The sequence below is a fragment of the Scleropages formosus genome, chromosome 5, assembly GCF_900964775.1.
Source record: "Scleropages formosus chromosome 5, fSclFor1.1, whole genome shotgun sequence".
In the NCBI taxonomy this organism is placed as follows: domain Eukaryota; kingdom Metazoa; phylum Chordata; class Actinopteri; order Osteoglossiformes; family Osteoglossidae; genus Scleropages; species Scleropages formosus.
This window is the reverse complement of record NC_041810.1, coordinates 36,979,285-36,990,801: the sequence shown is the minus strand read 5'-3', so window position 1 is coordinate 36,990,801 and position 11,517 is coordinate 36,979,285. Positions and strand designations below refer to the sequence as shown.

Here is an 11,517-nt window from a genome sequence, read left to right as displayed (position 1 = left end):
AATAGTCATGTACAACTACTTATGGCAATAAACAGGATATATCTGGTCCTGTTTCTTATTATTAATCATTAATGATACAATTTTCATATCACTCTTTTACTTCAGGAGGTTGATCAGAGTATTTTGAACCTTTATGTCTCCTATCCCCAGACTGAGGGGTGGTGTGGCGGGTGTGGGGTTCGAGTCCTGCTTAGGGTGCGCGGGGCTCCGTGCCTCCCCGTGTTTTCCTCCGCCAACGTGCAAAGGACAGATCTGGCAACCCACCTCTCTTCCTCCCCTGACTTGCCTCGAAACCACGCAGGTGGTCGCTAGGGTCCGGTTTGACTCGGTACCCTGCATGCATGTATCACTATACTGAACTGACTAAATTGCCATCGGTTAAATGGGTCTGTTGTGTTCTTTAACAGCAAGAAACTTAAAAAAATAAAAACTCCTCTTAATCGCATTGTGAAAGAAATGAATTATCTTTCCTAGAACCGATCAGCCGCAGGAGATCCGCACACAAAACACCCAAACACGTAGAGACTTTTCACAACATCTGCCAATGGGAGAGCCCCAAACAGCTGGGTGTCTCTCCCCGATCGGTTTGCGTTGCCTCCTTTTATTTGAAAACTTATGCATACGTAATCATGAGACATAGCAACACTTTCGAAACTTCCCTTACATCCGATGCAAAAGTGATCTTTACTGCAAGTAATTTATTCCGTTTTAGAAGTCTTCCATGATGCATCCTAGGCTAAAGGTTAAACGTTCTTTGCATTTCATTTTCCCTATCAACATTCCTCCATTGCGTTAAACAGCATACATTTTCTGAATGTTGTAATGATGACGTATCATGGTGGAGACTAAGGGGTTGCTCCGCCCCCTCGGTCCTTGCTCCCGCGCGCGCAGGCTGATATACTTGGACGTGTACACATTTTGTGCCTCGCACGTTTTGGAGATTACTTTAATGTTGTTTATTTTATTGTAAGGACAGCTGTGTGAAATATGTCATCCATAGTTGCCTACAAGATATTAAAAAGAAGAGCTTCCTTTTGTCCGTGTCCGTCTGGATTTATATAATTATACGCCTTTCTGGAATCCACGTGAGGATCTGGGCTAACTCATTAGCCGGATCGTTACAATGTCATAAGTAACTTTTACACCACATTATTAGAACGTATTTATCATTTGAAAATATTAACTTCCTCAACATATTTCACACCACAGCGTCTCGTGGAAAATCATCACTAGCCAACTTACCTCATAAGAACTGTACGAATCCATGTGTTCCTTCCGTTTTCTTTGGGACATCTCCCCCTAAACAGCAATATAGCATGTAAAGGAAATGTCCATTATTATGTTAAACATTACAGCATTCAATTTAAGTGAAACTAATAAAATATTGAAACACTTGAGTTATGAATGCTACTATTCTGCTAATAGTGTACTGTGCTTTTTACTTTACACCGATACTCCAGATAATCATTCATTACTTACTTTTTACTAAGTGGATGTGTTAAGATCTAAGTAACTACTAATTGGTTACTATGACTTTCACGTTACCAGATCATGAGTAGTTTCTAAAGAATGGTGTGAAAACTACACAGTAATTACTCAGGTGTTACCGGGATTTTCTTAATAGTTAATAAAAACGTTACCCCCAGTCATTGTGTAATTTACTCACAGAGTGATGAGGAGTTAATTCATAGTTCTTTTAAATGAGCCTCAGTTAATGTGTAATACTGCAGGAGGCATCCAACATTTAATAGTTATTAGTAACTACTAAATAACTGATAATTATCTAATTGTTAGTGCTGCAGGATTTAACAGTTATTAGTAACTACTGCATAACTAATTTTTACTGCAGACGTTACCTATTGATTTGTTAATCACTCTTATTAGTTATCAGTTGTAACTGCATTGTTAATGAAGCACTACTCATTAGTTCTGCATTAGTTCCTACATAACTACCTATTTACCTATGAAGTATGGAACAGTATTCTGAAGTGTTACCATATTATCTTTGTACATATTTCTGTACAAAGACAAGTCAAAAATGACTGTAACTATAAAAGTTAAAACATTATTGCTGATACTTTCAGAAATACCTGGGGTGGTGTAATTGGTAAAGGAGAAGTTAAGTTTGTAAAATTTTGGTTTACGAGCAATGGATTGAAAAAACAAATAGGAACAAATGCAGAAAAATTAGAGCAAATTCTTTTTTCTAATTTGCATACTCCACCCCATTGTGTCATTTTATTCTCATTATTTATAAAATGTATTAAATTTAGGTAGGGGGTGCAGTGGCGCAGTGGCGCAGTGGGTTGGACCGCAGTCCTGCTCCCTGGTGGGTCTGGGGTTCGAGCCCTGCTTGGGGTGCCTTGCGATGGACTGGTGTCCTGTCCTGGGTGTGTCCCCTCCCCCTCTGGCCTTATGCCCTGGGTTAGGCTCTGGGTATGTATGTGTATCAAATTTATTACTATTTACAAAACCAGTTTTCATACAAAAATAGAAAAAAATGCCACAGATTAGTGTCCTGTATCCCAGTCACTCTTGTGCGTAGCGCTTCCGGTATAGGCTTCAGTTCAATGTGACCCTGATGAGGACAAATGTTTACTGGGAGTAAAATATTGTAGCACGTCCCAGAACTAAAAGATGTATCACTTCTTGACCTTCTTGCTAAGATCGAACCAGTCCATTGTGATAGTGATAGTCAGTCATAGTTAACTATTGAGGGAGCCAGCTGAGGAAAGGAAAAAAGATTCCCATTTGTAAAGACAGCAAAAAAAAAAAAAAAAAAAACAGTAAAATAAACCTCTGGGGGTCTATTTACCAATGGCTGCCCATGTCTTCTGGGCCTGAAAAAATGTAGATCCATGTTCCCCACAATGGTTGGAGGGGGAGCTTCGCCAGGTTCCCCAGAATCCCTGACGGCAAACTCAGCGCAAGCAAGCAGAGAGAAATGACTATCACAACGGAACACACAAAAGAACGTGCAGGACAATGGTTTGGCACGGATACTGACACCAACTATTTACAGTAATTTACATAAGTCTCCCTCAGGGCTTCTGTAATATGATACTTTATATAATATACATGCAGGCTCAGTGTCAACGGGCGTCTTAGGGTTGGAAACTTGAGAAGAACTTGGCAACTGAGGCTAGTACAAATGCCTATAACCTGTCTGCATTCCGATGTAACTGGTTATAAATAGTAAAGGTTAATTAGTTAGGTAAGAAATTCGATCTGTGCTTGGCAGTTATAACTTGATACAAACACACGGGAAATTTAAGAATCCCCATTATCATTACAGAAAGATATATAAGACTCTCTTGGAACAGATAGCACAAAAATTCACCTTCTCGTCTTGGTCACCACCTGGCACTTGAAAGCGGTGAGTAACGCTTTACCACGTTGTTGGGTTACGGTGAAAAATCCAATAACTTCCAGAAGGATTTGCGGAGCCTCCACAAGGAATTCAGTAGAATTGTCATACAAATCAAGTGGGATCAATTTGAGTGGTAGACAACTCAGGTTACAGTTTGTCATTGAGGCCGAGCGAGATGAATGCTGTGTTTATTGGACACGAAACACTGTAGGCTAGTGGAGAAAAGATGAGAATGAATTGTGTCGCTACAACCACTCTGCATCTTCGCTTTGTGATACTCAGTTTTTGTCGAATTACATTTTACACTGTGAAACGAGTGTAAATTATGCGTAACAGCACATGTCACACAAACTAGTAAGTCAAGATACAATTATTGATTTCATGTAACATGAAGCTGTCCTGTTTTCTGCGAATTAGCTGCAATATTAATTCTAACCTCGATATGTAACATTGCTTCATTTGCTAACATTTTAACCTGTTACCGAACCTTACACATCGTGGACTTAAAGTTAAAAATGACCTTTCTTGAACATTTTAATCTACTGCTTCCTCGTTTTTAAAATGTGGTTTTCCAACAGGTTTAATATGTCTCTGGCTTCCATCCTCCCCGCCGAAGCAATCGGGAATGCTATACGAGAGTGCCAAGGTATTGTATGGTATGGTGCAGTATTTTAAACATGTAAACTTAGGATAAACATGAAGAAAGAAAAAAAGATGTGCGTGTAAAAATCACAAGAACTGTGCAAGCTGTCGGATAATGGATGGTTCTTGATGACACGTTTGCAACATCTCGAGTTTTTTGGGGCTAAGAGTAACAGTACTTCGATTAACGAACGAAGTGTCTATGATCGCTCCATTTGTTGGATAAGAGTGCTTTTTTGTTTACTCTGAGTTGTAAAATATGTGATTGTGTTCAGAACATGATGCTGTTTCTGTTTTATGTTGCTCTGACCCAGTGTTTCTGTTATTATATAATAATAATAATAATAATAATGGTCAGTGTCACCTCTACCAGTTTCTTTCACTGCGTTGCAGTTGCCACTGAAATATAAAACGTTATGTACACTTATTGATCATTTTACAAGGCATCGCTTTTGAAGGTGTTTTCCCTCCAAAAAAAAAACCTGTTTCTTAATTCAATTTCTTGTATGTATCCAACACAACAGAGATCTGCCTTAGTGCTAAGGTTTAGCTACAGTTTAACAGCAGGATATGCAACCTTTACTGTTCTGTTCTCATGCCCAAACAGCCCCAGAGTCCTTCTGTCATAAAAAGTTTTTCCAGCTCTGTGGCCTCACCAGTAAAAGTCCTCAGGATGTGAAGGTTATCTTCAGTATCCTCGACAATGATGGTAGCGGGTTCATTGAAGAGGAGGAACTTAAGTAAGCTTTCAATTTACTTGTTTGCCATATTTAGGACTGCAACAGAACAGGTGTTTTTTTTTTTTTTTTTTCTTAAAAATGTTTTAATCATGCATTTACATTGTATCCACATTGCCAATAGTATGTTTCTTCCTAACTATGCATACGTTTTGTAGTATATATACTTCAGTTCTTGTCTGGGTAAGGTTAATGCTTTCCAGGCTTATGTTAAATCCTATATGAAATGTTTCTGCATAGCAGAAGATTTAATATTTTATTAACTGGCTCTTCATCTCATGGGCATTTGAGTGATGAATTTAAGGGTACAAACATTTTCTAGTTTATTTTTAAGAGTCTTAAATAGACAAGATTTTCATTCATAGTTATTTTACCGAACTCATTCACCCATTCACTCACTTACTATAATGAACATTTTTGCTCATTATGACTATCTGTTTTTGCAGACCATAACCTGTGACTAGCAAAAGGATGTATGTATTATGTAGATTTATTATGATTAAGTGGTTAAAGAGATTTGAGTTACAAATGGACTTCCAGTCTCTCTTGTGTTTGTAAGTTCAAGAGCCGCTGTAATGCTCACAAAGAGACATTCTCAAAATTGTTTTTGCGTCTTTTCTGCATTAGCAGTCAGAGATGACGTATTTTAACCTGAGAAGTGTGTGCGTTCGAGATGAGTTGCCTTAATATCTTCATTTGTGTATCTTTTAGCTAAAAAAATGCAGTGGACATTGGATGAAAGGAGACAGTCTGTGCAAAATCTCAATCTTCTTCCTGTGTTACATGTCCAACATCTCAGGTTCTTCCTGCAGCGCTTTTCCCCAAATGCACGCATTCTGACAGAGAATGAGACCAAGAAATTCCTGTTAGCTGCAGATGAGGACAATGATGGGAAGATAGGAGCTGAAGGTTTGCTTCACTGTAACCCATATCTGCTGACTGTCTTAATTCATTCAAAATGACAATCTACTGCTTTTAATTCAAAGTTGATTTATTATAGTGGTATAACAGGTTAGAAGTTATAACAGTAATGTAAACAGGTATGCTATGAAAAAAGCAAAGGAGTCGGTTGATTAAGAAATTGACTTTTCTTTTTTTTGAAGAATAACTTTTTAATGGTTTCAAGGGTGTATATGTGAGCAGGTGACACAAGTGACAATTCTCCATTGCCAGAATTCCAGTTGATGGTTTTGTCCTGAGGTTACTGGAAAAGCAGAGAGAGCAGGACTCCGCTGCTTGCCCAGGTTCAGCAAAGGACTTCTAGCCGGCTTCCCTCTGCTTCTGCCCAGCCTTCCTCTACTGAGGCATCACCCCACTCTTCCTCCACTCAAGTGCCGCCTCTCCCCATTTTGAATCATTTAGACCTTTGAGAAACACTTATTTTAACTTATGAAATATCTATGGAAATAAATGAACCAAAACTTTAAAACTCTTTGCTTGTTGATGTTTTAAAACTCTAATAAAGCAGCACTGAAGTGCTCCTCTATATATGCATCAATACTGTACTGTCACTGTTTTTGGTTTAATGTGAAAATGGTGTTTTTATTACACCCCACACAATTACAATTACCTCAGTCAATCTTCAAACATGTGCAGGTATCTTAACCTGGTAATAGTAAAATAAGCAAATGAGGATGCCAAAATGTTTCATAATTGTGAGAAACTGAACTTTAAAAGCAGTACCAATATTTTACTTTTAGAAATAAATTTTTTGTGATTAGCTACAATAATCTGTTTACAAGTCATAATGAACAACTAAACTTAATTCCTCCATGGAGTGGAGGAATTAAGACAAAAGAAACCTTCCGGCCTGCAGGCCGTATGTTTGACACTTGTGCTTTAGAAACATGAAACAGGATTACAGGTGTTGTGAGGAGATAAAGCAAACACTTTTCATCTTGTTTTGTACTTGGCATTGGTCAATAATTTATGACTTTTGTTTTGTCACACAACAGCACTGTAAGGCTCACTTTTCTTAAGACTCCTTAAAATATTGGAAAAGCAAACACTGAAAAGCAAAATAAGCTTGGTGGTTGAAATGTTTGTATTAATGTTTTCAATTAATTTCCTTCTAGTTATATTGATCTTAGTTTAACGTTAAAAAGATACGTACAAGGATGAATGCAATTAAAGTTTTATTAGCTTTACTGGAATAATAGTTCCCTGTAATTTGTCTGGCCCTTGCTCATTTATAATACAGGGCCCCACATCTCCTCCACCCTCTTTGATTAATCTAAGTGTGTAATCTGTATTATTTAAGAAGAATGGACATTTATTTAAAGCAGATTATTATTTATTTAGCTAATGTTTCACACTGAAGGTATACTCACTGGCCACTTCATTAGATTTATTAGCTTGTACCTGGTAGAACCCTTGTTTGCCTCTAGAGTGGCATGAATTTAACAATAAGGTGCTGGACACATTCTGTGGGAGTTTTGATAAGAGATAAGATAACACTTTGTTTGCACAGAAATTTGTCTTGCTTCACCAGCTCAGCAATCAATTTACCTCAGACATCACACAAAACAATAAAAAACCATTAAATAAATACAAATCCACAGAAACAGCATGAATAAATATGCATTTGCATTTAGTGTAGGTACATCAATCAAAATCCAAACAATTAATGGGGTGTATCTGCTTGCTTGCTTGCTTGCTTGCTTGCATGCGCGTGCATAGGGTAGAGGGGGGGTTACCTCCTTGACCTGCTCTGTTGATTCAGTAATGTGATGGAATGAGGAATAAAAGAATGTTTGTACTTATTCCTCTTACAGTCTGGCATCCTAAAATGCCTCCCAGAGGGCAGAAGCTGAAACTCCTCATGTAGAACATGAGAATGGTCTGTACTGATCTTCTCGGCCAATTTGAGGGTATGCTTGGTGCATCTGTTGAGGAAAGAATTTACCAAAGAATGATCCACCATCTTTGAGCAAATCTTAAGCAGTCTTAAAATTCTGCTTTTCAGCTGAACTGAGAGGCCACAGAGCCAAACCGGGCTTCCGTATAGCAGAATGCTGCGAATTGTGGAACAAAAGAATAAATAAAGAATCTCCTTGCCGACACCAAAACATCTGAGTCTCCTCAGAAAGTAGATTCTCTGTTGGACCTTATTACATGCGTAATCCACGTGATATGACCAAGATAGGGCATTATCCACATACACTCCCAGATATTTGAAAGTTGAGGACTGCTTTATAGGTTTGTTGTGAATGGTGACTGGGACTGGTGTGAACTGTGTGGATCCAAAAAGGACTTCTGTTTTGATGGGATTTGACAATTTTACAGTTTCACAACAGATTTCGGGCCACATTTTTTTATATTCTACACCACAAAATCTGAGAAATGCTGTATCAACTTGAGAGATAGCAACTGTGCAGGTCATTGAAGTAAAGTAAAGTTGAAGTCATGCTTATGGAAGCATCTTGAGATGATGTGTGCTTTGTCACATGGCATATTATCCTGCTGGAGATATCCATTTCATTAAGACTAAATGAGCAATAAAAGGATGTATGTGGTCAGAAACAATGGCCTGTGGCACTCAGACAATGCTTAAAATCTTAATGTTTCTCAAGAAAGCATTCTCCATGCCATTACACCATCAAACATTAACAGTAATCACAGGATATCATAACACATAAAACCAGCAACTAGATAGATTTTACACTGTCAAAATCACACCAGCTTTACATTTCTGTAAAGCTGCCTACTCCATTACAGTTACATTTAAAAAGAAACCATTCACATGAAACAAAACATTAAACACACACACACACACACACACACACACACGTTTTCTGAACCGCTTGTCCCATACGGGGTCGCGGGGAGCCGGAGCCTAACCCGGCAACTCAGGGCATAAGGCTGAAGGGGGAGGGGACACACCCAGGATGGCACGCCAGTCTGTCGCTGTCACGGTCGCGTCTGAGGGAAGCGGCGGACCCAAGTGCAGAGCGGTAATCGTGGTGTCTTCGGGGAAATCCAAGAGAGGAGGTCAGAGGACGGGCAAAGGGTCTTCGAGGTGCGAACGTCGTAACAGGGAGGATCCAAAAGGCGAGGTCAGTGTACAGGCAAGAGGTCGATGATCCGAAGGAGGCAGTAGATCGGGGGAACAAGGGACGGGTTCGGGGAAAGCGTTCAGGAACAGGAAATGGCTGGAGAAGGTCGCTAACGAGGAGGCAGATCAAGGTTCCGCATCAGCTGGTTGTCCGACGCAGCCTTTTATGCTGCGGTCTGCGTTGGGTCACAGGTGTTCCGTGTTGGCCCGGAGGTGTGGGCGTGGCAGTCGCAAGGCACCCCAAGTGGGACTCAAACCCCAGACCCACCGCAGAGGAGGTCCCGGCCTAACCCGCTGCGTCACCGCACCCCCCCCCCTCATATTAAATACCATACTCTAAAATACTATTGAATATCAATGATTAAAATACTTTTTATTTTAATTACTTTTTACAATGCGGTGGCGCAGTGGGTTGGACCACAGTCCTGCTCTCCGGTGGGTCTGGGGTTCGAGTCCCGCTTGGGGTGCCTTGTGATGGACTGGCGTCCCGTCCTGGGTGTGTCCCCTCCCCCTCCGGTCTTATGCCCTGTTACCGGGTAGGCTCCGGTTCCCCGTGACCCCGTATGAGATAAGCGGTTCCGAAAGAGTGTGTGTGTGTACTTTTTACAAACAAATCTCCCACTCAGGTTCATGAAATACAGACAAGCTAATCCTAGAAGAAAACTCCAGTGGATTCATTCATTCAAGATACACAAGACAAGACATTATACCCCAAGTATATATTACAATGGCAGTACACAAGGACCCAGCCCAACCAACATCACTATGATGTCACAGAGAACAACCACGGCATTGCCTACATATAATAACACCATGACTCAAGACCAAGAAGCTTAACTTCCTTCCCTACCCAGTACAACCACAGGGTACCAAGATAGGTATTTCATTAAGGTTGTCAAGTCAGCACCTCCTTCGTTGATGTTTCATTGAATTGGTCCCATTACACCTCCGGAAGGCTCAACAACGTAGTCTGGCATCTCTAACCCACGCCCCTCCGCACACGCTAGATATTCTTTACCCTCAACAAATACTGCAACACCACAAACTCAACTACCCCAGGTACACCACAGCTCATACATACCTTTAAAGATGTCACCTTTTCAAGCTCAAATTATGGATAACCTCCATACCCTCTTTGTCACCTTCTTATGCAGATAGGCAACGGCATCATCCACACCCACATGAGGCTGATAGGCAAACTGAAGAGGGTCCAGACTAGGTTTCACCTGTGGTCTCAGCTGCGTCAGCACCAGTCTCTCCAGTACCTTCATAACATGTGACGTTAGGGCAACTGGTCTGAAGTCACTGGGGCCAGATGGGATGGCTATCTTTAGCACCGGTACTAAACAAGATGTCTTCCATAGCACCGGAATCCTCTCCTGCAACAGACTTAGGTTGAAGATGTCTTGCAGGATGCCAGACAGCTGGGTCGCACAGGACTTCAGGACTCGGGGGCTGATGTGATCCGGGCCTGCAGCCTTGCCTTGGTGGAGTCTCTCCAGCTGTCTTCTCAGCTGGCCAATGGTCACAGTCATCGGCATTGGAGTTGGGGGGTTGTGGTCAGACGTACACAGTGGGGGGTGGGTACGAGCAAAGCGAGCTCATTCTCACTTGGATGGTAGTGGCAGCACTGTTGAGGATCATGTTTTTTGACTTCTCCAGTGCCTTTAATACCATCCAACCTCTTTTGTTGAGTGAGGAGCTGCTGGGGATGGGTGTCAGTGCATCTATGGTCTCCTGGATCTCTGACTATCTGTCATACAGGCCTTAGTTTGTATCTATGTATCTATCTAGCTACCTGCCAACAAAAAGTGCAAGTGCACCACTCCACAAACTTAAACTAACTTAATTAACAAGGCCACACTTCCTTAATTACCACCAGCTGCCTCCCATTACTAGCCACCTGCCACTAATTTTACCACCACTACGCACCTCCCTACAATCTGCAATCCCAACTGCCCTGCTCTCTCCTCAACCATAACCACTGACTTGCTTTCTCAGCAGTCTGACAGTTCCTTCACCACAACCCTAACAAGCAGCCTCTAATATCAAATTCCCCCAACAATGATGTAGGTGAATTAATACGTACCTCTACCGGTCTCACATGAGCCTGCCACCTATGGTCTCTTGCCTCTGCCACCAGATCTGCATACTTTAACAATTTCCACTTCTATGCCTCCTCAATAGTATCCTCAAATGGCACTGCTAACTCTGCAAAGTACACAATCCACTCACAATCCAAATATAACACCATGCCTGGATGCAACGAAGTAACTGCAATGATCTGTGGCACCTGGAGTTCTTTGCTCACGTCAGCCAGGAGCTTCCAGTCCCGTGTATTACCTCACATACCAAGACTCGTCCGCTCTTGCACAGTGGTTCTCTCTCCTGCTCACACAAATCCAACTGTTTTATCTATAATGTAAACAGCCAAAAAAGTCACCAATAGCCGCTTGCTCTCAAAAACACCTGCTAAAGATCTAAGAACTTGATTATGGCGCCAAGTATAGCGCCCCTGTGCCAAGCTAACCTTACATCCTGACAAAATATGCCTCAGCATTGCCACACCGCTACAAAACTTACAACAGCCAACACCACCTGCCCACTGCTTAACATTCTATGGCATTGACAGTATGTCATAAGTTGCTCCATTGTTGGTCTCTCCAAGGCAGTAAATGGCATTGCTCAAGTTTACCAGTGTGAGATTATTGTTT

At 41.1% G+C, this 11,517-nt stretch overlaps 1 protein-coding gene across 1 annotated transcript; it reads left to right on the top strand.

Annotated features, from left to right (window-relative positions):
- The first annotated feature begins 3,955 nt into the window (after window positions 1-3,955).
- Window positions 3,956-6,271, top strand: LOC114910557 (parvalbumin, thymic CPV3-like). Its single transcript, XM_029252184.1, has 4 exons — window positions 3,956-4,016; window positions 4,620-4,752; window positions 5,549-5,658; window positions 5,923-6,271. The coding sequence occupies exons 1-4, from the start codon at window positions 3,956-3,958 to the stop codon at window positions 5,946-5,948; spliced, it is 330 nt and encodes a 109-aa protein (XP_029108017.1). The 3' UTR covers window positions 5,949-6,271.
- The last annotated feature ends 5,246 nt before the right edge of the window (window positions 6,272-11,517 follow it).

Coding starts and splice junctions, on each gene's coding strand:
- LOC114910557 (XM_029252184.1), top strand. CDS start 3,956: ATGTCTCTGGCTTCCATCCTCCCCGCCGAAGCAATCGGGAATGCTATA. Junction 4,753..5,548: donor ATTGAAGAGGAGGAACTTAA/GTAAGCTTTCAA, acceptor CCAACATCTCAG/GTTCTTCCTGCAGCGCTTTT. Junction 5,659..5,922: donor TGGGAAGATAGGAGCTGAAG/GTTTGCTTCACT, acceptor CTCCATTGCCAG/AATTCCAGTTGATGGTTTTG.